Below are 27303 nucleotides of genomic sequence, written 5' to 3'. Positions count from 1 at the left end.
TTTTTTTTTAATTTTAATAGATGTTATTTATACAAATTTTCTCAATTTAAATTCTCTACAAAGATAATTAAAAATTTTTATTTTTTTATTGATAAAATTAACAGTTATTTTATTCCAAACATAAAAAAGTGTATTTTCCAACAATACTTTTTCATATTTTACCTTGTTTTTCTTAAAAGCTAAGTAAGATAGAAGTCTAGAACCACTTTTATTGGATTTCTTAGATCAAAAACCAAAAGGAAGCACCTTTTTTCCACTAAATTTGTACCCCAAGAATTTTAGTACAGTTTATTTCACAGAGGACACAGAAAGCAGAGCTAAATGTTTTGTGAGCCAAAATACACTAACGAACCGTTTTCTGACCTATGTTTATAAACTTTTTTTCTTATTTTTGGTTACAGAATCATCTCCCGAGAGATTGTCATGAAATTTTTAAATCATTCTGTACATGATGTGGGGATAGATAAAATAATATATGTGGAATCTTAAATATTTGATAAAATAACAAATATGTGGAATCATAAAAATCTGGGAAGATTTTCAATTAAATACCGAAAAGTATTACCAGTACATCTCTGAAGGGATTCAGTTTCAAGGAAGGAAGTCAAAGTTAAATGCTAGTCAAGAATTAAGAATTTTTAATAGAAAAGCAATGTCTTATCAGATAGCTACATAACCACCAGGGATTAGTTCTGAAACCTTTTTCATTTTAGTATGGACTCCTTAATGGTTTCTTTCTCTTATGAAAGAATCCAAAAGCAAATTTCATGGTGTAGTTTTTATGCAGATAATTTTAGTTGCTAACAGTCAGGGTGAGAAGTAAAATATGTTGGATTAAAAAATGAAGATATTGGAGAAATATGGGATTTCTAAATCCACACCAAGAGTCTATACTTATGTGCCATGCAACAACAGAGATGAAAGGCTAGATCCAATCAATAACTGACATATTGAATCCGCATTTATAAATACAACATTAAATTAATATACTTGCGTTCAATACTGATACCAGATGTACAGAAAGAGAACAATGTTAATAACAGATAATCTGACTGATATAAATGGCATTTGACAGAAATGCTGGTAACTGATACAGAGACGTTAATAATTTATTCTTTTAAAGAAGTACGGAACCGCTAATCGAAAAGCTTTTCCTACTCCAGTTTAGAAGCAACCAAAAGTACTACAGGTTGCTTCAAACTGTCGATATATCAATAATGAATAGAATAATGTATATATCGATATTATGTATCGTTATGGCTCTGTCCAGTCGATTACTCATGGTTCTGATCGGGCGGGGGAAGGGAGTTACTCCAGCTGAGTGACAGTTTACGTTTGTTCGCAGTGTTTTGTTATTTTTACATTAATGTTGGATTGTATTGTTGAACTGCTGTAAAAACTCTTGAAGTGTATATTTAAATTGTTTGAACTATTTTTGTGAAAAAAATGTCGAGATTACCGGCTTGTGTGATCGACGTTGGAACAGGGTGAGGCATCAAGACAATCTTGTTATTAACGTTATATCAGTAATTCTCAATGCGTTATTTATAATAGGCTCATATTCATTTTATTGGTTATTTGTATGTTTCATATGTAATAATTTTATTGTAAGGTTTCATCTTTATATTTTATATAAGCTGTAAATAAATTAACACTACGATGTCACGCCCTTCTGCAGTTGATGGAGGAAGTGTATTTAATAATGACGCTTGTTGCACGACTTTAATTTTGAAGTTACCTATTTTCATTTTAATCCTTTTTATCTTTAGAGAATGATGCTTTTAAGGAACATGTATTTTTGTTTTTATAAAAATTTTGTGATGTTCCAGAACATAATGCTAACCTATAAACTAGAGTTACCGTCTTTTCTGTGAATTATTTTATAACCTTATCGTAAATTTTTCGGATAATTATATATCAGCAATTAAAAATAATCGATACATTATTTTATGGTTTGTATTTTATAAAATTGTGGCAGAGTGTAAAAATAATTTACTGGCTGTATTTGCCCCTTTGTGTCTGCACATGTAAATGAGGGCCAAAGAAACTACATTCTTTAAAAACTAGAAGATCTATAATTTTCGAACGTAGAGCTGTATTTCCATTTTAGTAATTAATTTTAATGTAGTATTGTAAGTGGATGGTTTCTTTTATATGAAAAAATGTAATCTTCCCTTTTTTTTTAAATGTGGTATTACATTTCCCCATATTATTTCCATACACACATACTGAGAGAGAGATTAAATTTATATTTACTGGCTGCTTAATATTTACTTTTTTTAAGTGCTTTTGCAAAGAACTTTGAATTTAAATTTAATATTTTCTTGATTGGATGCAATTTGCTGTGCTAGTAATAATTATGTATATGTATTTAATTATTATGATATATATTAAAACCATATAGGTTATTGTAATTTAAATTGACTTCTTTTAAAATTTGGAATTGTGCAATCATTTTGAAGTTACTGTACTATTACTTTGAGCTACAAATGATACTGTTTTTGTGCCATTTAAAAATTTACAATTAACAATTGACTCATAAATTCACTGACCAAAAAGCCATACAATAACTTAAAAAATTGTTTGAAAGCATGATTAGGATTTATAATTTGAAAGTAAATTATTTTACTTTCTGTTTTCAGTAATTTTGTTTTACAGTTCATACTTTTAGCATTAATCTTTATTTGGTATATTCATCTGATGATTTACCTCCTGTATACTGTTATGATATAAGGTGCCTTATTCTTTCAAGTTCAACATTAACGTTTACTTAAAATATATTAGAAAATAGTGAATTCAGATTTGTTTCTTGAAGTCATTGATTTGCATTATGTTGATAAACTTTGATGATGGATTTTTTTTAACCAAATGATATCTTGTCAAAAACTTGAATTTATTTAGTTATAAAAATTTTCCTGCCTCAGGTTATCTGAATAAATTAAGTATACTGTATTCAGTTAGCTTATAAAGTGAAGAATAAACAAATGTGTTTGTGTTGGTGATTTCGTCATGATTCTGCTGAGTCACATTCCTTGCATCAGAGCTGATTTACAACCGTATATATATATATATATATATATATATATATATAGATACAATGCTATAACCATTACTCATATATTAGTTACTGTACAATTAATCTGTCATACAGTAGTCAATGTAATGAAAAGTTTATATAATGTTATGTGTTCTCAGCTCTATTAAAACCTAAAATATGTATCTAAAATATCTCAGTTCTATTAAAATCTTTTCATATGATCACTTGTTTTTTCTTGTGTTCAATATTTTTGTTTCTGTTGTTTATTTACTCTAATATTATTTAAAGTTAATATAATGCAATCTTTTAAAGTTTACCGAAAGGTGATGAGTGTAGTGTATTCTAGATTTGTGTCTGCGACTTTAATTACACCATTATTTTGATACTATGTCTTGATACCAATTCAATTGATAATAATGCACAGTTATTGATACCCCCTCCAAAAAAAATACCGCGATAAAGCCCTTAAGTCATGCGGAAAAACACATCGTTGATTTCAGATATCATTAATAAACAACTAATGTAGTGGAAGTTGTGCTGCTTCAGTGTACAATGAATCTACTAAGGAATTATGGTTTCCTAAAAGTACAAAACCCTGCAGGTCAGTTGAAGAAAAAGTTGAAGATTTCGATAACATGATTTGTAAAAAAGTACACAAATTTTATTTATTGAGAATTGGTTTAGTAATGTGTTACCTCCTCTGGAAGATAATTCTGTTATTGTCTTAGACAATGCCTCTTGTTGTTCATGTAAAAAGGAAAGAATTCCAGCTATATCTTGGAAAACGAATATAAAAAGGTGACTTCAAAAGAAGTAATTTTTGAAGTGGATGAACTTAAGGTCTAATTATTGCAAAAGGTTTCGCGTATTAAAAGTAATTTTTATGTGTATAAAATTGATTTGATTGTGTATAAAGTTAGCAAGATGCAGTGGCAGAACCGTGCTTTGATTACCTACACATCATTGTGTATTCAACTCAGTTGAGCTAATTTGGAGACAAATCAAAAGTTACGTAGCATTAGAAAATACTGCTTTTAAGATATCTGATGGTTAAATTTTATGCTTAAAAGTCATCAATAAAGTAGGCCAGCAGGAATGGAAAAACTGTACAAAACATGTAATGGATACTACTATACCAAATTATTGGGAATTGGATAAATAATAGATAACAAAATTGAGCCTCCCATTGTGTCTCTTAATACTGGCAGCACTATGGAATTCTCACAGTCAGGTGACAAAAACTGAATTGAATTTATTATTTATTATAATAAAAATTTAATCCAAGATATTAGTGAACTTCTGTTTGTGGACAGTTGACAATTTCATAACTCTTTAAAAACTCAAATAGAATGTCGTAATTTATTTAAATTTAAAATACATATATAATTTTTATAAACTATAATAATAGTACATGGTTACTAAATATTAACACTGCATCGTTTTTTTATATGCATCAGGATTTACAGGAGATACTTGTGAATTGGCCATCTGAATACTTGCACGCACAGTCTGTTTGAACTCTATAAGCTAACTGTATAAGATATAATTATAAGCTACTATAGCCTGACCAACCAAGTTAACACTGCATACAAAATATGTGAACTAAAGATTTCTAAACCACCAGCTGAGTCACTGATAAGTAAAGATGGGTTGCAAGTATCTGCTACAGTTATTTACTGTAATGTATATTAAACATTGTTATTTTTTTATTTTTACTAATAAATAACAGATTTTTAATTTTATTACTCCTCTCATTGTCTTTGTAGTATTTACTTTGTAATAGTGACAAGTTCACAAATATGAAAAAGCTATACTTTGGTAGTATAGGTTGAATATTAACTACATTATTGAAAAGGAAAAAGTTCAGGTAAATTATTTTATCTATTTCAGACACAAGTTTTTAAGTTGTGTTTTCCCTCATGTAGAGTTAAGTTGGTAACACTGTAGATTGGTGTTGATGCAGTGTTAATTTAATTTATTCATTACGTTTGGAAGTTCAATTTTTGAAGGTTAAAAAAAAAATATTAGAAACATATCTTCTCCAGTTCCGATTATTATTATTATTATTATTATTATTGTACTTTGGTTAATGCTGATCGTCACGAAGAACTTTAAAAATTATGGATTAACTTCACAATTCTGTAAGTATAGAATTATTTGAATTCTTTTAAATAACAAAATTGTTAATGTTTTTATGTTTGTAATGTGTTGGTACAATTTAAGAACTAATAAATATTGCCATAACCTTTAAACCTTAGCTAAATTATCATATTTTTATTTTGTTCTCAGTTATTGCAAATTGGGTTTTGCTGGAAATAAAGAACCTCAGTTTATTATACCATCAGCGATTGCTATTAAGGAAACTGCAAAAGTTGGAGATCAAGCTATTCGTAGGCTTACAAAAGGTGTTGAAGATTTGGATTTTTTTATTGGGGATGAAGCATTTGATGCGACAGGTTATGCAGTTAAGGTTTGTATTTGTCTCAGTTGAGATTTTTATCTTCTTTTTTTGTGTGAAATAGTTTCACTTTTATATTAATCAATAAATAACATTTTGTATTATACTTAAAAATAGACTATGTTTAACTCATTTTTTTGTGAATAATTTTATGCAGCTATAAGTGATTCATTTATCAAGGGAGTACAGTGATACAGCATTGAAAGTTTCATTTAGATATCTTTCAAATTAAAATTCAAGGATTTTTATTTTGTTGCTGGTATCTATTGCACAGTGGGTGGTTATTATCTTTCAATTTATCATGATTCATTCCTGAAAAGACATGGCATTTTTCACATGCTGCAAGTTTTCATACTTTCTTTTCTTTATCATGTCAGCATCAAGAGAGAGGTGTTTGGCTGTTAAAATCTTCCAAATCCGTTAAAAGTAGGGAAAATGGCTATTAATATATATATATTTTTTTGTTAATTATAATTAACTATCTCTACTCATAAGATTTCTATAAACCCATTAAAGCTTTGGCTTATGTACATACTGCATATATATTTTAAAAATGAGTGATAAAATGATGTATCAAAAAGTGCCAGTTTCTTGCGAAATTCAACCCTGATTTAAGGTTATGTAGAAGCCATCTTTGTGCAATATTTGTGTATATTTTTAAGCTATGCAAATGTTTATTTAACATATTTTGTACAAGTTTTGTTATACAATAAAAAGTCTACTCCGATGTAGATAATGGGAATTGAGTGGTAGTATATTGACATTGTCATGTGCAACGAAGAGGTAGAATGTGTATTGATTTCTTAAATGCTCTTGATTAACAAAGAAAAAAGTAAAAGCTTAGTTAATCTGAACCTAGAACAAACATAGACATTTCGTGATATTTTTTAGTCTTTTCCACTGTCATTTATTGTTTTAGATGGTTATTTTTAATTGAATTAAATTAAGTAATTTTTTTTTTATGGAAAATGGATTTAAAAAATTTAATTTAGGATGACTAATAATTTAGTACAGCTTGAGAAAGATAGAGAAACGAGAATTTTATTTTCCTCTTCTCTTAAAACACTCTATAGTATTTTTTTTTATTGCAGTTTTATAGTTTATAATAAGGTAACGGTTTTAAATAAAATTACTCTTGTTTACAGTATCCTGTTCGTCATGGTTTGGTCGAAGACTGGGATCTAATGGAAAGATTTTTAGAACAGTGCATTTTTAAATATTTACATGCTGAACCTGAAGATCATTATTTCTTACTGACTGAACCACCATTAAATACCCCTGAAAATCGGGAATATATTGCTGGTAATTTGTACTTCAACATTTATATTTTTCAATTAACTTTTCTATAAGTATGGAAACTTGTTTGTAAAAATGTATTTTTTTTAATTTTACTTTTTTTTATGATTAGTTTAGTATTTATATGTATTTGAGTTTTGATAAAATTTCTTTTGTTTTTTTTTCAGCTGTCTATATTGAAACTGAAGAATTAATCTATTTCATTTTAAAAGATTTCCTAATTATAAGATTAATTTTACTTTCCATATTCATTTCCATTAAATAACATAACAAACCATACCTAAATTTTATGTCAAGTTTAAAAATATATTTTTAATATTTCCTGACTAAAATTATTTCATTTTCTCAGTATAATAGTTAAAATGCTTTAAAGTCCTTTATCATCCGTGTGTTTATTTAACACAACACAGCTTTATAATTTATGAAAATATAAATGTTTTTATCCTTTCTTGATAACTATAGTTCATGTGTGTAAGGTTGATTTTACCTTCCTATGAGGAAAGTTTACAGTATAAGGTGCTCTGCCAGACTTTAAATATTTTAATAACATCAGATAAATATTGTCTTGGGACTATTAATATTAATATATTAATAAAATTACATCAATAACATTAATATTTACATATTAATAATTAATACTATTATAATTTAATACCATTAGTATTGTCTTGGACCACCATTCTGTGTTTAACCCTAATTAAAAACATGTTAAAAATACAATCGATAACTGGCCTGGCAATCAGGAGATGTTAAAAATAAATAAGAAATACAGCTGCCTACAAGCTAAATCCAACAAAGCTAAACTACTTATAGATTTACATAATATCTCACAAAATGACATCTGATTATTTATCACAAACTATTTTGATAAATGACTTCTAAGAGATAAAAAAAAATCTAATACAGGGGATCATTCCATTTTAATTCAAAAAAATTTTATTGCATCACTATTTTTGATACTTGGTATATGATATACCCACCTTGTATCCAAAAAATATATTTTTTTTATTTAAAAAAAGTTTTTTTCTTGAGTAATTGACTACTTTCTAACTTGCCAACAGGTAAAGACAGCCATTTTCATCACTTTTCCCATGAGATGTAGCATTCTTATTTTACATTGTACAGAGGGTCAAAAAGGACTTTTTGAAAAGAGTGAAGATGGAACTTCATCTTAGTATACCCAAAATTCATTTTGTTTTTTCAAATTTTGGATCCAAAATAAATAATGAAGGGCTTAGGGTAATAGCCCTGTTTTTTACCTTTTAAGTCCTTTACCTTATGTACTAGTAGTACTTATAACAAAAAAATTGTACTGTTACCAAGTGTCTTCATAAAAAAAAAAATGGCTGCCAAATTGTACGATTTTGAAAATGTCTCATTTTTGGGGCCTAAAAACCACATGCGGGACAGGGGCAAAAATCTGAAATGTTTACTGCAGTAAGCACTTTTTATATACTTTAAAACTATATAAAATTTATTTTGTTACTCAAAGGGGTTGACGAGTAATGAAGCCATCAAAGCTGCTAAAACCATCAGTCCTAACCGTGAACATTGTATCCAAAAAATTCACTGCATGCATTTTTTCAGATAATTATGTAGGCCTACTATACAAAATATTTTGATATGTCAATAACAAGATAGCTTATATTCTAGATATTTTGTTACTTAAAAGTATGACTCATACACACAAACTCATGTTTAAACACGACAGTGAATGTTTGCATCATCCTGAATGTAATAATTGTAGAAGGCTCGAATGTAATAATTGTAGAAGGCTCAGTTACTGTTTTGATTCTAATGTGATATGTGGTATTATTGTTGGTATTAATACTGTGGTTAGGTAATGTACACTTTATAAAGTAATTTTATTAGCAGTGAACTTCTCTTTTACATGATATTTTTTATTTTATTAATTAGAAAAATTCTTATTTTAGCTGTAGAGAAACTGGGAAAGACAAAGTTAGGTGCAATTGGTAGTTTTATAATTTACACTAACTGTATTGTTATTGTAAAAACCCTTGCATTTTATGAAAAAGGATTATTGAGTATTCAATTGACATTCACACTGAAACTGTATGTCACAAATTGACTTAGAATAAATCTTCAGTATTGCACGATATTTTAGGGTTTACTGAACAGAAAATAACATTGATATCTAAGTGGTTGTAGTGAAACAAAAAATATCTGTACTTTTCATAAAACCGAGTATTTAGATAAATATTTTCATATTAATGGGAAAAGTTGCTTTGGCCCATTTAGCTATCACACTAAACTGGATAAGAAGTCTCTTTGAGAAATATCTTTGACACTTTCTACAAGTAATTAAATTTAAAATTAATTCCAGGCAGAGCACTGGACAAAATGCTTAAACAAAATAAAAAAACCATAAGGTGATTCAGAAAGCAAACCGGAATGTCAAGATATATTTGAGCCTCAATGTATTATAGTCAAATCAGTGAATAAAGCTTGTTCAGCATTTGGCATTTCCTCTGAGTTAAGGTTCAAAAATTATCGACCAGCGCAAAGAAACCAATTTTAAAAAATAAGGTTACAAAAATAGCAGTTAGTTATCAGTAAATTAAATGATTCCTTTGATTTAAATATTTATACAGAAGAAACCAGTTTAATACCAAAAAATCATGCTGATTTAGGTAGGGAATATGAAGAATCAGTCATTAAAATAAAGGATAAAATGAAAACAGTTCCATCAACCCAGGAAAAGATTAATATTTTAAGTTTATTACCAAGCCACTGGAGCATTAAAAAAATTCAAAATGAGTATAGTGTTAGTCAGTATTTAGCCCATCAATCCAAACAATTAGTTAAAACAAATGTAACTTTGTCACAAATTGGCAAAATGTAATGTGTAGTGGCCACTACAAGGTGGGTAGTGATACCAAATATCATGAAAATCAAAAATAGTGATGCACTAATCATTTGTTGAATTAAAATGGAAAACCCTGAGAGTGAATGAATGCACAGAATACTAATTTAAGATTTTCATTTTTTTTAAATATAAAAATACATTAAAATCATGAACACATTTGACAAATGTTTGTTAAATGGTACATCAACATAATTCCATCTCAGAAAAATACCTACAACCGCCTCATCCATTCTGGATAACACATTTTATTTCGTTCTAAAATACTTAATAAACTTGTGCTCTTAAATATAATTTCACTGATACATATTGTATTTTTTTTTTCAGTAGTATGTTTTATCTCACACTTTTATTTGTTAGGTGTAAAACATTATTTAGGAATACATTATATTTGTATACTGTTTTACTGTGTTTCAGAAATAATGTTTGAAACATTCAATGTACCTGGATTATACATTGCTGTACAAGCAGTCCTTGCATTAGCTGCTTCATGGGCATCACGCCCTGTTACTGAACGAACTCTTACTGGCATTGTTGTTGATAGTGGTGATGGTGTGACACATGTTATTCCTGTTGTAAGTTTTATTTTTTTATGTGTGTCTGTTTGCAGAAGCAATTTATTATTATTTTCAAAATAGTTTTGTCTATCAGCAGTAATTACTGATAATTATTCCTCCATACCTGTCATATCCAAGTTTGCCCGAGTAGTACCTTTGTTTTTGCCATTCAACAATCATAAAAATTTTAAAAAGTGAAAAAATTATATAGATTTACTTTTTGTCTTTTGTGTTGCCTTAAAGTCGATTCTTATTTCTTAACATGAAAATAATAATAAATAAAATAATAATGATAAAAATAATAAATTGATTATTAATGCATAATATTATTGCATGTAATATTTTAATCTATAAAATGTGTTCCTCCTATTTTAGTATGAAGTTTGTTTAAACAGAATAATACCATTTTCCAAATGATCACTTGTCAATTCACTTACTAATTACTCTGAATCTTAACTCTATATTGCCTTGAGATAGAGCATTTTTCTTTTTATCTCTCTATCAATTAATTATTTTAAATTCCCTTGCTTTTCTGGTAATTCTCCCTATATGATTTTTTTTTTTATATTTACTCATCTGCTGCATGTATCTTTACTTTGCTTTTCGCTGTTATGCATTTGAATTTTTCATTTCTTGTAAATGTGAGTTTTTGCAGAAGGAAACTTTTCAAGAAATTTTATTCTAACTGTTTTTCAGTTTTTATTAGTTTTAATAAATAATCGCTTATTAATTTTATCATTGTGCAGTATTAGGAATATATACAAAAAAAGTCTTTGCTTTCTGTTCACTAACCCACCAGTAATTACAGTAAAGATGGAAATCACTGAACCTTTTTAACAGAATTGTATATTTTTAATTTATAAATTTAATTGATTACAGTATGCGAAAAAAATATAATTTTTTATTTTTTCAAATATTCAGAAAGACATCAGTCTTTTTCTAGCTGTTTAATAGAACATTACATTTGCATTTTATCAAGTGATTAGAAGACGGATGCTAACATAATACCCAGAGATGCTTTATGGATTCATTTTTCAAGTAAAACTATGCTCTGAACACATTCCAATACAAAAAATTATGTATTATGAGTAGAATGGGTCATTATAATAAAAAAGTTTATAGATCACAGTAATACTGGGTTAATGTTTTCATCACTGAAGGTAGAATTTTGTGACTTCTGTAAACGGTTATATTTTGATATGTTAAAGTTACAGTCCATCTGGGTGTATTATAGTAATTTTTAGGTTTTTGTATCTTAAATGTTTTATAATAGAAAATTTTACCTTTTATATATATTTTATACTAAAGGACTAAAATACTATAATCTTAAACAATAATTATAATTACATAACATGATGAATGGTTGTAATTTCCTGAATAAAATTTTTATTTTTCTGTGAGAAATAAGACTGTTCAACTTATCAATTTTTTTCTACAAAATTCTTATGAATTTTGTAGAAAAAAATTCATAAGAATTTTTTAATAAAAATTCAATAACAAATGTTTTAGATTAAATGTTTTCTAATTTAAGGTAAAAAGAATAGTTTTCAATTTTGTGTTTAAAATAATACACTTGAAAAAATTTATAAGATGTATTTTACATTAAAAATATAAGCATATTAATTGATATAATACTTAGAAACTTTGTAGATAGGACAATTTTACTTTCTGGTAATAAAACTAGAAATGATATTTTATTTCTCACTGTAAATAGCAATTTGCTTTAGATGTATAATTTAACCATCCAGTTCTTCCATTTGTTTGGTCAATAACAAAGCAAATATAATTTTGATAACTGCTTAAATACATTAACTGCAGACACTAAATATATGATTATCTATGGATGTTATGAAAAAACAAAATATTCAGTTTATGCATGTGCAACTCATTTCTTCTTTTATTTAGCAATAAAAATATCCAGAAAGGTTGCATGTACAACTTTAAATAGCTCATAATCAATGGTTAATTAGATAAGTATTCTTTTACATATTTCTTATAAAGTTTATTTCATGAATAATTCTAATTAGTTGATATAAAATAATTTTTGTTATGCTTATAGGCTGATGGTTATGTGATTGGAAGTTGTATTAAACATATTCCAATAGCAGGAAGAAATATAACGTATTTTATTCAGTCACTGTTGAGAGAACGTGAAGTTGGAATTCCACCTGAACAAAGTTTAGAAACTGCAAAAGCAATTAAAGAACGTTTTTGTTATATTTGTCCTGATATTGCAAAAGAGTTTGCTAAATATGATGCTGACCTTGCTAAGTGGATTAAAAAATATGATGGTATCAATGCTGTTACAAAAAAACCATTCTCCGTTGATGTGGGTTACGAAAGGTTTTTAGGACCTGAAATTTTTTTTCATCCAGAGGTAGGTTGACATATATTCATTTAATTCTATGGTAAGAAGTTTTGTTAAATTGTAAATGTTCTGAATAAATTGATGCTCAGATTTTATGAATTTTTTTTTTATTTGTACATTATGTTTTTTCTATAAAAATGTAATTATTTGTTGAATAAGTAGCAATGATTTGATTCATAACCTCTTTTTGTATTCAAAAAATTATAGAATCAAATTATGCAAGTTTACTATTCTATTTCTATGTTTCTAGCTGTTTAATAAACTTTTTAGTCTGATCATCATGAATACACATACAGCTACACTTTATCTAATCTATAAAAAATATGCAATTTGTAAAAAAAAAATGAATGTATAATATTTTTTTATATATTTTCTCATGTATAAAAAATACATATTACTTTCTGTAATTTTTGTAAAATATTTTATATCAGATTTGTCATTGCTTGAGTGAATGAAAGGGTTAGGATGGCTTTCTTTGGTACTCATAGTCATGGTTCAAGATTTATATTTTTTTATATGTTAAAATATTGTTTATTTATTTTACATAGAACATTTAAAATTATTTTTTTAATTAGTTATTTTATTTGAGAATTCATCATGTAATTAAGTATTGAATGTCTATTTTATCTTTTTAAAATACACAAAAATTAGGTATATCCATCTGTTATCTGCAAAAACATAAGAAATATATAGTTTACCTTCTAATTTTACATTACTGTATGTATGCCTTTGTATCATTTTTGTATTTTATACTCTGCACTTTTGTTACATGCAGTATATTAGATAAAACTTATTTTAATATTGTCAATTTAATTATCCCAAGTTTTTAGAAAATCTGAAAATATAACTTTATTTACTTTTTTATTGATAAATATTCTTCAGATAGTAGTTTTCAAAATACACTAAAATGCCTTTTTAGCATTATCAGTTTAAATTATATTTATCTATAGAAAACCTTTTTGTCTGTCAAATGCCTGTAACAATATTGTTTCTAGCATTCAAGGTCTGTAATAAAGTAATGAGACTAGCTTTTTCTGGCAGCCAAAGTGGCAACACTGTAAAGTTACTAGTAAACATATGGTTATATGAACAGCTGATTTATATTAGGTATTAATATTTTTAATCTGTTGTTGACACGTTAGACGTAAACAAACTTTTTGTGAAATGAGTTTTTGTTGTGCATTACAAAAATGAGTGATACTAATTATGAGCAATGTTGTACAATCAAGTTTTGTGTTAAACTCAGTGAGTCTGCTACTGAAACTTTTTAAAAATTGAAAAGGGCACATGGGGATGACGCTCTGTCATGAGCCCAAGTTTTTAGATAGTTTAAAGCATTTTCAGATGACGGGGAATCAGTTACAGACAATCCATGCTCTGGAAGACCGTTGTCAAAAAGTGACGACAATGTTGAACAAATTAGAGACTTGATATGGTATGACTGGCGATTAACTGTCAGAATGATTACAGAACAATTGAATTTGAACCATACCACAGTCCATCAAATTTTGACAAACGAATTGGATATGAAAAAAGTTGGTGCAAAATTGGTCCCATAAAACCTCACTGTTGAACAGAAAAACAACAGAGTGAAAGTGTGCTCTCGATCTTCTAGGTGAATTGTAACTGATCCTGATTTTCTAAAAATCGTTATTATTGGTGATGAATCTAGGATATTTGAGGACAACCCAGAAAAATACGCCAGAGCAAAAAGTGTGCCACTTCAAACTCACTACGTCCCAAAAAAGCAAAAATGAGCAGATCAAAAATCAAAACCATGTTCATTTGTTTCTTCGATAGTAATGGCATTGTCCATAAGGAGTTTTTGGCTACAGGACAGACTGTAAATCAATATGTTTACTGAGAAATTCTTGGAAGACTGTGGAAAAGAGTTGCCCGCGTGAGACCAATCAACAAAGACAACTGGATGCAGCATCATGACTTGCACCTTGTCGCACTGCACTCTCAGTTAATGAGTTTTTGGCAAAGGAAAAACATTCCTGTAGTTCCTCAACCTTGCTTATTCACCTGACTTGAGTCCCTGCGACTTTTTCCTGTTCCCGACTTTAAAAAAATGGAGACAAAGATCACCATTTTGTAACAGTAGAAAACAAAAAAATAATGTAACCAACCATCTGAAGGATATTCCGGTTTCTGAGTTCTAATACTGCTATGAAGAGTGGGATAACCATTTGAACCTTTTCATAGCTTCCCAAGGGAACTGTTTCAAAGGGTAGGGAGCCCACGTATAATTGGATTGTAAATAAAAGTTTTTCTGAACCAGTCTCATTACTTTATTTACAGAATTCATACATTATCATATTAAACCCAATGGCAGAAATACGTAAGAGCTATGTTTTAATCTGTCTGGATGATAATATTTAATTTTTCATTTCCAGGAAATTAAAAGGTAGAGTAACAAATTATATTTTCATGAGAGAAGGAGTAATTTAATTCTCGACTATACCACCAGCAGTAGTAATGCTCAACATACATTATGTAGTTCTGCAAAGGTGTACACTGCTTGGATAATAATTATGTTTTTGTTGTTTGGAGTTTGTAGTTATTTATTGTTTGTCATATAAGTGTCTGAAATTGTCATCTGCAGGAATTATTGACATTGACATACAGTATAATGCTTAGTATTATAGGCATATATGTACACATAATGATGAACATTATATGGCAAAGAAAATATGTATGAATTATTAATTGTTGCAATGTTATTTCATGAATTCCAAACTTAACTTTCAGTTGTGATATTATTCAGTGTAATTATTTAAAGATTCTATCAAATGTCTTATAATTCTAAATAGCTATTTTCATTGAAACATAATTGTGAATGTAAAACTAATGATAATAATATGCAAAGTTCAAGATGAAGTATGAAATTTTTTAGTTCTCTGTATAACATTGTTTACGGTTTTAAATTTCAGTTTTCAAATCCTGATTTTACTACTCCGATCTCAGATATTGTTGATACTGTCATTCAAAATTGTCCAATTGATGTCCGACGTCCATTATATAATAATATAGTACTCTCTGGTGGATCAACAATGTTTCGGGATTTTGGTAGGCGTCTTCAGCGTGATATTAAAAGGGTTGTAGATGCTAGACTTAGATTGTCTGAAAGTCTTTCTGGAGGACGTGTGAAAGTATGTATAATATATTTATCATTCATTTATATTAGACTTATTCTTTTACTTAATTTATATTTTTACGTTCAGAAGAATTTCCAATTATTTTGATAGCAATTTTTATGTATAATATCTATTTTCTTTTTGGTTGATGAAATAATAAAATGATTGGTTATAATAATAAGTAAAACCTAACTAATTCAAAATTTGAGGGTAATTTTGATTTTTGAGTATAGAAGTTTTGTTAATATGCTTTAAATTTTTCCAAAAAATAATTTCAGTCTGAAAAGATTGTTTTTAATTTAGTTAAATAGTTTTGTAAAAAAATGATTTACCTTAAAATTATTTTTAATTATTTTTTTCTGAAAAAAAAAAGTACATTACTATGCCATAAACAAGTATTATGTTTGTCTACTTTTCACAAGGATGACGTGTGCCCACTTTTTTAAGCATAAGTATAACAAAAAATCTTCCAGCTACCATCCTCTTTACTCTCAGAGTACACTTGTAGGCAGAGATGAATCCAGGACTTTAATGAGAAGTTATGGACAGGTTTTATGTGTTCTTGTATGCATGAACATTTTGAAGTATTGATAATATTCTATTAAAATATTTAAAAAAAGACTCAATCACTTGCTTACATTTATTGGATTCTAGAATTTTAATTTGAAGCCTAAATCTAAAAGATAATCTGTGTAATTTATCTTACATAGATTATTATTATTTTTTGTGATACTATAAATTCCAATTTATAAAATTTGTAAAAAAGCTGTTTGTAGACATCTTAAAAAAATATTTAATTATTGAAACTCAGAGAATCAAATAAATCTTTTTTGAGGTTTTGTAACTAAGTTGGCTAAAACAGTTTTATTTCAGACATTTGAGTTGAGCCTCCTTTTTGTCCTTGTGCTCTTTCTTTTCGAGGGTACTCAAAAAGAAAGAGTACAAAGTAAAGAGGTTCTACTTTCCTCTTCCAAACATTTTATCTCACCAGCAATGTCTAGTAGTGGTTGGTTGATTTTCATGGAATGACTTTCATTTTATCTTTGTTAACAAATAAAGTGGTTGAGTAGCCAGTTCATTTTTTTTAAATGACTCATCTATTAGATAAAAAATATTACTTTATAAGCATTCTAGTCTAGTTCAGTATAACTGAACGTCTTTATTTTTTATAAATGTACAATTTCCTGTGTTTAATCTTATATAAGATGTAAAGAAAGATAAATTGTCTCTTGTCTTAAAACTTTAGTTATTAGTAGATTGTGTAATTAACAAACTATTTTTATTAAAAAAATGTTTAAATGTTGAATTTGGTGTAATGTAAATTAATTTAGTAAAATGATGGGCAAATGTAATTTTTTGAATTATTAAAAGTTTTATATTATATTTGATCAAATGATCACAGTTTTATTGCAGTTAAAAAATGTATTTATTAGTAAAATGGCTGTACCCTTTCACTCAATAATAACTTATAAATTAACCCTTTCCGCTTTCAAACTCAGGTGAAATCTTTTCTGCTAAGGTCATATTGTATTTCAACTTTATTTATTAATAGTTCTACTTTATACTATTATCAGTTTTATATTGGCAGAGCACCATTCCAAAAATCTACAGCGAATACTAGGCTTGGGCCATCCTTAAGCAAAAATCAACTGCTATTATGTATAGCTGGTTCGTGCAGTCGTCAGATGGGCATGCTGGAGTTGATCCAAAGCTGAAATATTGGTGTGTACACGTAAAATCTAATTCTGCAGCTCATCATGACATCATTTGAGCACATTTGGAAGTATGATAATCTGCAGTCTACAATGAGCAGTTAACCTTGCATAAATAAGGTATGGTAGTGCTCAGGGTGCAGCTGATGCAGTGTTCCAATCAAGATTAATTAGCTACCACATGACCTATTAAAGTTTATCAGGATATGAATGGATCATTTGTCACTTCATTTGTTCATTGACACTGCTTTATATAGTCCTGTTAAGAGAGCAATGATGCCCTTCTATATTGTAACTAATTGTAAATAAATTTTTAATTTAATGCTATCATAGAAGTGACTGACTGTAACTATCCTTTTTCTAAAATCATTTTTTCCATCTGCTTATTAAAATTTTAGAAAAAAGTTTATATTTTGTTTTTTCATCTGTGAGATGCTAAAGTTTGTGAATAAATATTTGTTACTTTTAACAGTAAAAAACACTTATAATGAACTAACAGTTAAATAAGAAAGATTTATGAAAGTTTAGTTATGTAGCAAGTTTTATTATAATTAATAAATTCTTGCTTTTTGCAGCCTAAGCCAATAGATGTCCAAGTTGTTTCGCATCATATGCAACGATATGCTGTGTGGTTTGGTGGTAGTCTTCTTGCATCGACTGTAAGTATTTAATTAAAAAAAAAAACAAACATGATTAACAAATAATTTACTTTTTATTTCTTATTTATGGCTGTTTTTAACCTTCCATTATTAATAAAAATTTATAACATGATATATCACTATGATCAACATCAGAATCTCATTTCTATGCATACCTTTATCCATGAAGTGACCTTCATTTGTGTGTTGTAGAATCACTTGAGGAGTCAGCTATTACTACTTTGTTCTGTTCTACATCAATGTTTTCTAATATTAAACATAAAAACTTTTACTGATTTCACAGGTATAAAAATATTTTCTTTCTTTTACTCAACTTTAAAGGAGCTACTGGATTGTTATAACACAAAACTGCCAGTTTTCATTCTGGTCTCATTCAGTTGTATTTTGTTAAAGGGTGTTTATTCTTTATTTTGTCATTGTAATTATTTATGTTTTTTTTTTTTTAATATCATATTTTTAGTGATGTTTTTTAAGCTAACAATATGAATCATATTTGGTATCTTAAAAATTGATTTAGTAGGTATTTATAAATATAGTTTAGTTATAATAGTCATGTAGTGTGAATAAATTTTTATTTGTGTAGATTGAGTTTTAGAGTAAAATTTGTTGTATTACTCTAAAATTTGACAAATAATTTTTTTCTTTTTTCACTTTACCCCCTAGGCCGGATCCACAACAAAGCATAGCTTAGCGCAGGAGGTTGTCTACTTAAACAGGCCTTCCTGTTCACCAGCCAGGTATGACAGGTCAGCCTGCTGGTTAGATCTTTTCATCACTTGCCTCTAACTTCTAGAGTGGGGTATCCAAGCCTAATATGTCATTCCTGGACCCACCCTAGAAGCCAAGACTCTGTCTTGATGCCAATGCCTCTAGTGAAAGCACTCTGTGAAGGGCACTCACACACTAGGTCTTGGTCTTATTCATGAAGGGATGAGGGAGTCTCAGTGCCTCATCACTGATGTCCATTCGTGCAAGCATAGAAGAATGGCAGCATCACAGGGGGCTGTCCCTCAACCCCTCGTCATCCCATCCTCTCTGTCTGTGCTGAAGTGTCCTTGTTATAATGTCAGTTATCATACGAAACCTTTCTGTTCCTGATAACATACAGTCTATGATTGTTTCAACTGTAAATGGCCCAGTCACCAACTCACAGCAGCAACGTTCAGCAGCCCATGTCTGGCAGTCAAACACATTGTGTTCCGGTGTATCGAGCTCTTTGCAAGAAAGGCAAAAGGAGTCGTCAGCACTCCTCCTGGCATGTAAGTATACCTGAAACAGGCTGTGGCCAGATAAAGATTGGGTCAACCAGTAGGTGACCTCACCAAAGCTGTTGTTGACCCAAGGCTCAACCTGCTGGATCAGACACTGCGTCCATCGCCCAATGGAGGATAGGTCCTAGCAGACCTGCCATTCCCAGAACAGCATCCTGTAGATATTACTCCTGTCAGCCCCTCTAATAATCCCAGTCCTCATCCTGGCTAGTAGTTTAAATGGCGGAATGCCCGCAATGACTAACATTGTCTCAGTTGAAACTGAAGAGTATGCCGAAATGTTGCAGAGGGCATTCTGCCTCTGCACACCCTCCAGTACCCACCGATTTTGATCGCACCCCAGAGCTTTCAACCAAACAGTGACTCCATATAGCAGTACAGAATTGATCACATGACTGTACAACTTCCTTTTGGATGACCAGGGGCCGGCCACGTTGCCCAGGAGCCTACTCAGTGCCCACATCATCGCTCCTGCACAATCAGATGTCTCTCACACATGTACGGAAAACGTACACTGTCAGGCCATCCCAACCCCATAGGGGAAGACATCCGCCTAGTGACGTTCCGGTCACCTCACCAACCCCCTGTTACTAGCCCTGTTGGGCTTTAACAGGAGTCATCTATCGCCCTTTGACTTTTTACATCTCATAGTAATAAGCCTGGCCTTGTTGGGATGCCACTGATGTAAATGCCTCAGTAGACATTTGCATCAGTGATTTATTAACTCAGATTTTGCCTTCGCTGTAGGCCTCGTCCGGACATCTGGAATATCCTACATCGTATCCCTCTGAACTAGCTAACCAAGTTCGTAGAAGCATGAACCCCGTGCCTAGTTCTACTTAGTATGAGCCAATGTCCTGTAAATCAAGGCAAATTAAACACAACATACCACCAAAGATGTTGATAGCAAAAAAAAAAGTTTATTCCTACTTTCCCTTACTGAACTCAACTTCAGTTCAAACCCCAGACTTAGGTTAAATTAAATTATGGACTCCAGTCTGGTACACTACCAAGAGGCGGACAGACCTCCTACTTCCACTTGGCCATCACAGAGTCCCGCATGACATTGACCTCATAAACCATCGTCGAGATGCTGCTACACCTCACGGCGACATGATATCCCATGCCCATCGGCAGTGCAGTCACCATTCTGCCAACAGCTTCTACAATTATAATACTTCTTGTCTGACTAACCGTGGCTCGCTGCCAAAGCGCCTACCTTCAGCCAATCAAACTGTCCAGGCGGACCCTAGCCACCCAGGTTTCTACTCTACTAGATCTCCTCGGCTGTCCTGCATAGGGCGAGGAATCGAAGGAAGCAGCAACAATTGCTCAGTCTCTGTGAGTCCTCCAGTTGACTCGCAGATCAAAGAAGGAGTTTACTCTCTTATGGTCCCTAACAACTCTGGTACGCTCAGCTTCATACCGGGGACAGACATACAGGACATTGTCCACCGTGTCATCGACCCTACAAGCTGGAGTCAACCAACCTAAACCTAACCAACCTATCTCTAAAAGTACCATATCCCAAAAGAAATTGAGTAATAAGCCGATTGGGGGAAACCCAGCTAATTGCTCGCAACTCCCAAACATTTGGAAAAATATGTGTATATCGACCAGTAGAAAAATCGTTCCAGCTAGCTTGCCAAGAGTCAAAACCTTGCTCTTGAATTTCTCGCATAAGCCCTGACATTAGAAGGCCTTCCTTCTTGGAAACATATTGCTGGCTATGTTACATAGCCAAAATGTCAATGGGTTTTATGCTAGCGATCACAGTGACTGCCTCTTGAAAACCAGTTCTATAGCCACAGACAACAGCTAACAATAGAAGATGCTGGGCTCGCAAAAGAATATCCCTATAACATTGGAATTGTAAACGATGAGCCCAGACGGGCACAGCAAACAACATTATGGCCTCAGAGACACCTTTGTAAAGAATGTGCATGATACAATAATTCAACCCCGAATCAGGATGAACGACTATCGACACCGAAGAAAGCATCAGTGGCCTTCTTCGCTCCAAACTGGAGGTGCTTCTTGAAGAGAAGCCTCTTATCAAGGATAACACCCAGATACTTATGAATGGTAACATACCTAATCGGAAGATCGTCCATCACAATCCGTGAGTGACGGGTTGCGGCTAGGTGACCCTTCAATAACAGCATAGTGGTTTTCTCCGCACTGAAAACCATCTTATGCTGAAGACTCCATAACTTTAATACCTTACATTCTGTGTTGCTCTGAGCTCTATCTTGGCACGCGAGTTGCCCTCGACCAGCAGCAGCGCATCATCAGCATAAGCCACGATGCAACAGCCACTGGGCATCTGCATTCACATGAGAGAATTAAACTCAACAACCCAGACAAGTGGACCTAGAACACTGCCCTGTTGACAACCTTTAGACAGAGTCTTTCCTACCTCTGAACTGCCGTCACGAAAGACAATAGTTCTGTCACTGAAGTAACTCGAGAGAGTTCTGATCTCATATAGCATGCAACCACGCTGCTGCAGTTGAAACAAAGCAGAGTGCCACCACAAGTTGTTGAACGTCCCAGATATGTCCAAAAAGACACCAAGTACATACTTGCACTCACTGGCCGAAGCCAAATGCTTGACCCTAAGAAGCGCATCCTCTGTGCCCTTGCGGGGGCGGAAACCATACTGATCTGGTCGTCCAAAAGCGTATGGTTAGAAGTTAACCTACTATTAATGCGGAGGTACAAGACCTTCTCGAAAACCTTACCTACTACAGGCAAGAGTGTCAAAGGATAGTAAGAGGAACTTACAGTGGAATCCTTGTCAATTTCAACACACATTGTCAATTTCCAACACGCTGGGAAGTGAACAGCAAAAAACAGCCTATTGAAAACTCTAGTCATCAGAGCACCAACAATCACAGTGGAGCTTCTTGCTCGCAAGAAGCTCCACTGTGATACCATCATATCTGGGGCTACAAATTACTTGACGGACTTCTGCCTCAGTAATGTCTGAAGACAAAATCTCAGAGCGAAAACCTACAACTTCTCTTTGGATACGTCGATGATATGTGATCTCACCAACCTTTGTATAATCTGGAAGCAGATCATCCATCAGATGAGTGAGGATGCGATCTTTATCTATAACAACACCATCTTGAGTCAAGAAAGAGCAAACAGAAGAATGTCTTTTTTCCACTTATGACCAAGAACTTGATAAACAACACCCCATGGGTTTTTATTTCTCTGCTCTTGCACAAAAGAGCGCCAGGAATCACGTTTAGAAGACCCCTAACCTTATAAAAATGCTTGGTTCTCTTCCGATTATAATCCGCAATTAAGACTGCACGCCGATCAGGATCAGGAACATGGACTGCATTGGCTCCCTGGGCATTAAGTTGTCTGAACCTAACCATCAAGAGAGTTAAAGTACATCTCAGCTGATCAAGTAACAACCACACTCCTTACTATTAACCGAGTGCCTATGATGTTTGCGCAACCTTTTACATTTAACGCAAGACGGAGCCTCTTTCTTTTGCGGACAGTCGTCACACTTATGGCCCTCCTCAGCACAATGCGCACAGACTGACACATACTTACAGAACTTGGTCCTATGGCCAAACCTACAACATTTGAAGCATTGCTGCACGTCATGGTACTCCTTGATGCGACAGGATGTGAAATCTACGGAGATTCATCCCTCCAATACGAACTTCTAATGGGACCAGCCCCTAACTCAAACACTCCGTGATACTGTGGGGCATCATACTTACCAGTCTTGAAGACAAGCCTACACTGTTCCTTGAAAGAAGCCTCGTCCATGTCAGTGTTCTGCTGTCAGATGCGAGACAGAACTTCGTCATCGGAGAGGCTTCGTTTGATGTCATCCATGATGACACAGGGCCTTCTCAGATGCTTGGGGTCTACCTTCACCTCAAACTTCGTGACTGCAGGAGACTCCTTAATGACACGGACTGTCTCCTTATTTTCCGCAACAGCTACCAGTCCTTTGCTGGTCTCCTTGATGTCCATGATCTTCAGCTGATTCTGGTCGCCACGAAGGGCAGCCTGGAAATCACGCTTCAGTTCTTGGCTCATGGTCTTTGAGCCCTCTGCATGGTTTACAAATAGGACCTCCGGCTTTTTAGCCGCCTTGCTGGACTTGTTCTTGATCTTCAGCACGTCAGTGTAGTGTCTGGGCTGTGCTGGGGCCTGGACCACCTTGGGTTGGACTTTTACCTCATGGGGCTTAGAGGCCAAAGTCTAGAAACCTTCTACCATTGCTGAAATGCCTCCTTGAATTTGGCAAAACAGGGAAGAACAGTCTTCCTTGTTCCCATGTTGACGCTGCGAGGAAGTGCCAAGAATTTAAACAAGTAGTTTAGGTCCTCCTGGACTACTTTAGTCAGCAGGGCAAAACTGCTAGGTCTGTCCTTCGCTTTCTTGAATGCCAGGGTAGGTGCACCCCTGTCCATCTTGCTGACCTTGTCCTCAGAGGAGCTCGTCGATGGCACAGGTTCAGGCTTCCTCTTCCGCCTGGACTTCCTAACCTCTTGGAACTCGGTCATGATTGAAGATTACCTAACCTGACAAGACGTAACGAAACTCTCGCTGTCTTCCTTCCAACTGAAACTCTGGGCAAGCCCACAAATGTGATGACTGCCTGCAGCGAGCACGGGCAGCTGGGGATCTTCTGTATTCCCCTTTCCTGCACCTCTTGGCCACTATTGGACCAATTGGGTGTAATATATAAACGTATGGCACAAAATCACAGATTATGGCCTCTGCTCTGAAAAGAGCGCAAGCAGGGCAAGGGTAATCCCTTGCTTGTCACAGGATCTTATGACCAGGAGTCGTTGCCACCTTTCAGCCTCGATGAGGCAGGTACACGTCTTATAAATGCAACCCTTTTACCTCTCTTGAAGTAAGAAATGACAAGCTTAAAATAGACAAGCGCTAACTTTGTCCACAGTCTGTTAATCAACGAAGCCTTGATACTGCTGGAAGGTACACTCAGCCAAAAAATGACTGAGAATAGACCAAAACACAGGAACTCTGGATGAACTTAAAGAGGCCAGAGTTACATGCCGTTGGGCCAGCCGTACCCCCAAATACTTCCCTGACTCCACCTAGGATACTAGATTAAGGTTGGCAGAGCCTTAGTATCCTAGGTGGAGTCAGGGAAGTATTTGGGGGTACAGCTGGCCCAACGGCATATAACTCTGGTCTCCTTAAGTGCATCCAGAGTTCCTGTGTTTTGGTCTATTCTCAGTCATTTTTTGGCTGTGTGTACCTTCCAGCAGTATCAAGGCTTCGTTGATTAACAGACTGTGGACAAAGCCAGACAAATGAATGATGTTTTTTTAGGAGACAAGGTTAGCCCCCCTAACCATCAGCCAGTACTGCACTAGGTTGATAACTTCATTGGCCGCTGTCACTACATCGTCTACAACCTTTGCTTTGCATCGTCTACCACCAACGCCAGATCATCAGCAAAGACCAGTGGCACAACATCTCTAGGTACCTCAACCAGAGCACCCCATGTTTGTTGAATTATTTAGCAGACATCTGTCTTCTGAATACCTTTGTACCACTCACTGTACACTGTCATCCACGTGCTTGTCCTGTAGGACCCTGATCATGGCACCCCAGTGCAACGAGTTGAAAGAATTTTTTACATCAAGCATCACAACCATGGGTATGCTTCTCATGTACTAGGGACCAATAGCCACCGCCTCTACCAGCCAATAAACACATTTTACCGCATCGGGGGCAGACCTCCCCCTAGAAAAACCATACTGGTTCCTGGAGAATCCACAATTTTGCTCAATTTCTTGCTTCAGCCTGACATCAAGAATATTTTCTAACAGTCTGAATAAAGAATTCATCAGGTAGATCAGACAATAAGGGGAGGTGCGGGCCTCCCCTACCAGCCAGAACAGCATTGTTTTGGCATATGAAACGACACCAAACGGGACGTTTTCCATGACCTCGGAATCCACTCAAAAAGAAAGGTTCTCTGTTTTTTTTTTAGTTTTGATTGGTGAATCCAAATGTTTTCACTCAAGAATTTGCCGTTTGGATTTGGGCTCGAAATGGTGTATCCATGTTTCATCACAGGTTATTATATGATCTAGAAGTACCTTCTGCTTCAAACTGTTCTTTGAGCTCGGAACAAATTCAAGTGTCTGACAGAAGTCAACAATCTTCAAACCCATCTCGAACATGTTTTGCAATAATTCAGCATGTCATGAGTAATTGCACAGTTCCAACACTAATATTACACAAACTAGCAATTTGGGAAATTTTGACTCGCCTGTCTTCACGAATAAGATCATTTATGCAATTTGGCAGTGGTTTAGTCGAAACTTCAACCGGTTCTTCCAGAGCAATAGGTCACACTTGTTCAGCCTAAATTTAACTGTTCCACCCACTTATACATGTTACTGTGGTTTAAACACTTTTCACTATACTGTTTCAACACTTGAGTAAATTTCCACCAATTTTACACCTTCTGATAGCAAAAATCTTGTCACTGAACATTGCTCTTCCAGTCTGTGCACGTTTTAAGCGATGCTGACATTCTGAAATCAGCAAAAGAGGTTATTTTTAGATTGAACGGCTAATTAAATGTGTTCCCAAGGTTGACCTCAAAAGGTTTCATATTGTCATTGACTGAACCATTTTTTCTCTACATCAGTTTGTCTCATGAATTATTAACCGTCCGTCGTGTACTAGTGATGATGTTATATCAGAGTTAAAAAAAATGAGATTGATATTTTTGTAATTTAGACATCCAGAGTTGAGATATACATTAATGTTGAAATAGAAAAATATCTGAATTTAAAATAAAATTAGAAACATAAAAATATGAAATAAACAAAAAAAATAGAGAAAATAACCTGAAGACATTTCATTATTGAAGTTGGTAATATTAGTTGGTTAAGTAAAAATTTTTTATTAAAATGTTTTATATTAGTATAATAATAGGTTATTCCGGTGATATTGTAACTGAATATTGTAACATAATTTGAAACATGACTTAATAAATATTACATTTCTGTAAACTGATGGGCTTCAAATATGATGCCGTAAAATAGAATATACTTTTGTTATTTATTTTTACGGTCCTTTTTGTTACATTATACATTTTTTATAGTCTTGAAACTTCTATAAATTTTTTTTGCATTAAAGTGTTATAATTGCTATCATCTTCATTTCTTATATCCATAACATTACATTTGTATTTAAATTACATATTTTTTTGTTTTCAGCCTGAATTTCATGATGTCTGCCATACAAAACAAGCTTATCAGGAATATGGACCGAATATTTGCCGCCATAATCCAGTGTTTGGAACAATGACATAATTTTTTTTAATTTATTTTGTTACTTTGAATTTTATATAATTAAAAATAAAACAATAACTAAAATAAATTACAGTTTTATTATAAAAAGTTTTTTTATCATTTTATAGTTTTAATTGTGATATTTGTTATTAATATTACATAATATAATGCAATGATTTTAGTGACTGCCACTGCTTAGACTTTGGCACATATTTTCCTTGTCTACATTGGAAGTAAGAATGTTGATATGAGAGATGTTTCATATATTTCATTTTTTTACATTCAGAACAGACAAAAGTTTTGCATGTGGGCATTACAAGCATAGTAACATAATACATTAGTGCAACCTAGGTAATGTGTGTTATGAGTATATAGTAAGTGAACAACACTTGCGTAAAAAATTCATATTGAGAGTAAAATGTATTAAAAATGTAAAACTATTAATTATTCTTTATTTCATTTAGTGTAACTATCCAGGTCAAAACTTTTTATTTTACTTTTTGGAACTGATGTCTTTCATTTCAGTGATTCTGTACTTTTTGAATCATTACATTTACATGAAAGATATGATTGCATTAATCTAGAACTTGAATGTA

At 32.4% G+C, this 27303-nt stretch overlaps 1 protein-coding gene across 1 annotated transcript; it reads left to right on the top strand.

The window, feature by feature from the left end:
- Positions 1–1282: 1282 nt before the first annotated feature.
- Arp3 (Actin-related protein 3) lies at positions 1283–26815 on the top strand. Its single transcript, XM_075372991.1, has 8 exons — positions 1283–1487; positions 5327–5507; positions 6641–6797; positions 10093–10250; positions 12292–12609; positions 15537–15755; positions 18028–18111; positions 26633–26815. Exons 1-8 carry the CDS (start codon positions 1447–1449, stop codon positions 26726–26728), a joined length of 1254 nt encoding a protein of 417 aa, XP_075229106.1. The 5' UTR covers positions 1283–1446; the 3' UTR covers positions 26729–26815.
- The last annotated feature ends 488 nt before the right edge of the window (positions 26816–27303 follow it).

Source organism: Lycorma delicatula, chromosome 8 (assembly GCF_047948215.1).
Source record: "Lycorma delicatula isolate Av1 chromosome 8, ASM4794821v1, whole genome shotgun sequence".
Classification (NCBI taxonomy): Eukaryota; Metazoa; Arthropoda; class Insecta; order Hemiptera; family Fulgoridae; genus Lycorma; species Lycorma delicatula.
The sequence above is the reverse complement of the archived record's forward strand: the minus strand, read 5'-3'. Positions and strand labels throughout refer to the sequence as shown.

What these genes read in the sequence shown, in the direction of transcription:
- Arp3 (XM_075372991.1), top strand. Translation starts at nt 1,447, where the DNA reads ATGTCGAGATTACCGGCTTGTGTGATCGACGTTGGAACAGG. An exon ending in GTGATCGACGTTGGAACAGG is followed by an intron (nt 1,488 to 5,326) that starts GTGAGGCATCAA and finishes TTTTGTTCTCAG; the next exon opens with TTATTGCAAATTGGGTTTTG. An exon ending in CGACAGGTTATGCAGTTAAG is followed by an intron (nt 5,508 to 6,640) that starts GTTTGTATTTGT and finishes TCTTGTTTACAG; the next exon opens with TATCCTGTTCGTCATGGTTT.